Below are 1,227 nucleotides of genomic sequence, written 5' to 3'. Positions count from 1 at the left end.
CATAACAAGTTGGAGCCAATTAAAAATCCTACGAGTTGATCAATTATATATTTGGACTAGTCGTCCATTGCCCAATCTTATAGCTATTATTAAATGCACAAAATTGAAAATTCTCTAACTAACTTGAAAAGAAAGCTACAAATAATTTTCTTCACTCGTTTTCTTACAATTAAATAGTGAGTGGCGGCTAATATTTGGCCTTGTCTCCCTATTTTCTCCATAATAATTACTTTGATAATGATGTTACTCTCAATAGCCTCTAATCAAGGAGCTATATTTTCCGCTTCTACATTCTATAAATACCAACCTAAAATGACCATCTAAAAATATACAGTAGCAACTTTAATTTCTTGAGTAATCTTGAAAAAAAAACTTAAGAAGTTGTCAATCATGTCTTTTTTAAGATTTGTTGGTACAATTCTTTTCTTGCTTGCAATTTTTGGAGCATCAAATGCTCAATTAAGTGCAACATTTTATGATACCACTTGCCCTAATGTTACAAGTATTGTACGTGGTGTTATGGATCAAAGGCAACGTACTGATGCTCGAGCTGGTGCTAAAATTATTCGTCTTCATTTCCATGATTGTTTTGTTAATTGAATAACCCGACCCTTGAATTATTTCGACCTATATTTTCATGCACGTTAATGTGTCTTAGCATTATATCACGTTACAGACATAAGTTATATATATCGACGGTGTAAAGATATTTTATCATATCAGTACAATTTAACATGTGCATGATTGTAAATTAGTTACTATTTTTACTCTTATTGTAGTTATATATAGTGACGATGTAAAGATCTTTTATCATGTCAGTGCAGTTTAACATGTGCATGATTGTAGGTCAGTTACCATTTTTACTGTTCTAGTGGCGAGTATAATTTACTATGATAGTAAGTCAAGTTCACTTACTTTAATGTGATAAAAATTAAGTTAACGAGTCAGAATAATTCTTTGACTTTACTACTATAATGGATAAAGTTCAGTTATGTGGTTAATTTTGTGACTTTATTGTTATAATGCGAAGAAAAAGTTCAGTGACCAAACGTGAAATTAACCGTGTATATATATTTGCACAGGGTTGTGATGGATCAATTTTGTTAGACACAGATGGGACTCAAACTGAGAAAGATGCAATTCCTAATGTAGGTGCAGGAGGATTTGATATTGTTGATGATATTAAAACTGCATTAGAGAATGTATGTCCTGGTGCTGAAATATCGC

At 31.5% G+C, this 1,227-nt stretch overlaps 1 protein-coding gene across 1 annotated transcript in view; it reads left to right on the top strand.

Annotated features, from left to right (window-relative positions):
• Window positions 1–336: 336 nt before the first annotated feature.
• Window positions 337–1,227, top strand: part of LOC109241688 (lignin-forming anionic peroxidase) — a 5,936-nt gene continuing 5,045 nt past the window's right edge. Inside the window, exons 1-2 of the mRNA XM_019408452.1 lie at window positions 337–595; window positions 1,081–1,152. Of these exons, the coding sequence (XP_019263997.1) occupies window positions 391–595; window positions 1,081–1,152 (277 nt within the window). The 5' untranslated portion in view covers window positions 337–390. The remainder of the gene's footprint in view (window positions 596–1,080; window positions 1,153–1,227) is intronic.

Source organism: Nicotiana attenuata, unplaced genomic scaffold (assembly GCF_001879085.1).
Source record: "Nicotiana attenuata strain UT unplaced genomic scaffold, NIATTr2, whole genome shotgun sequence".
Classification (NCBI taxonomy): Eukaryota; Viridiplantae; Streptophyta; class Magnoliopsida; order Solanales; family Solanaceae; genus Nicotiana; species Nicotiana attenuata.
Note: the sequence above shows the minus strand (reverse complement) of the source record. Positions and strands in the feature narration are given on the sequence as shown.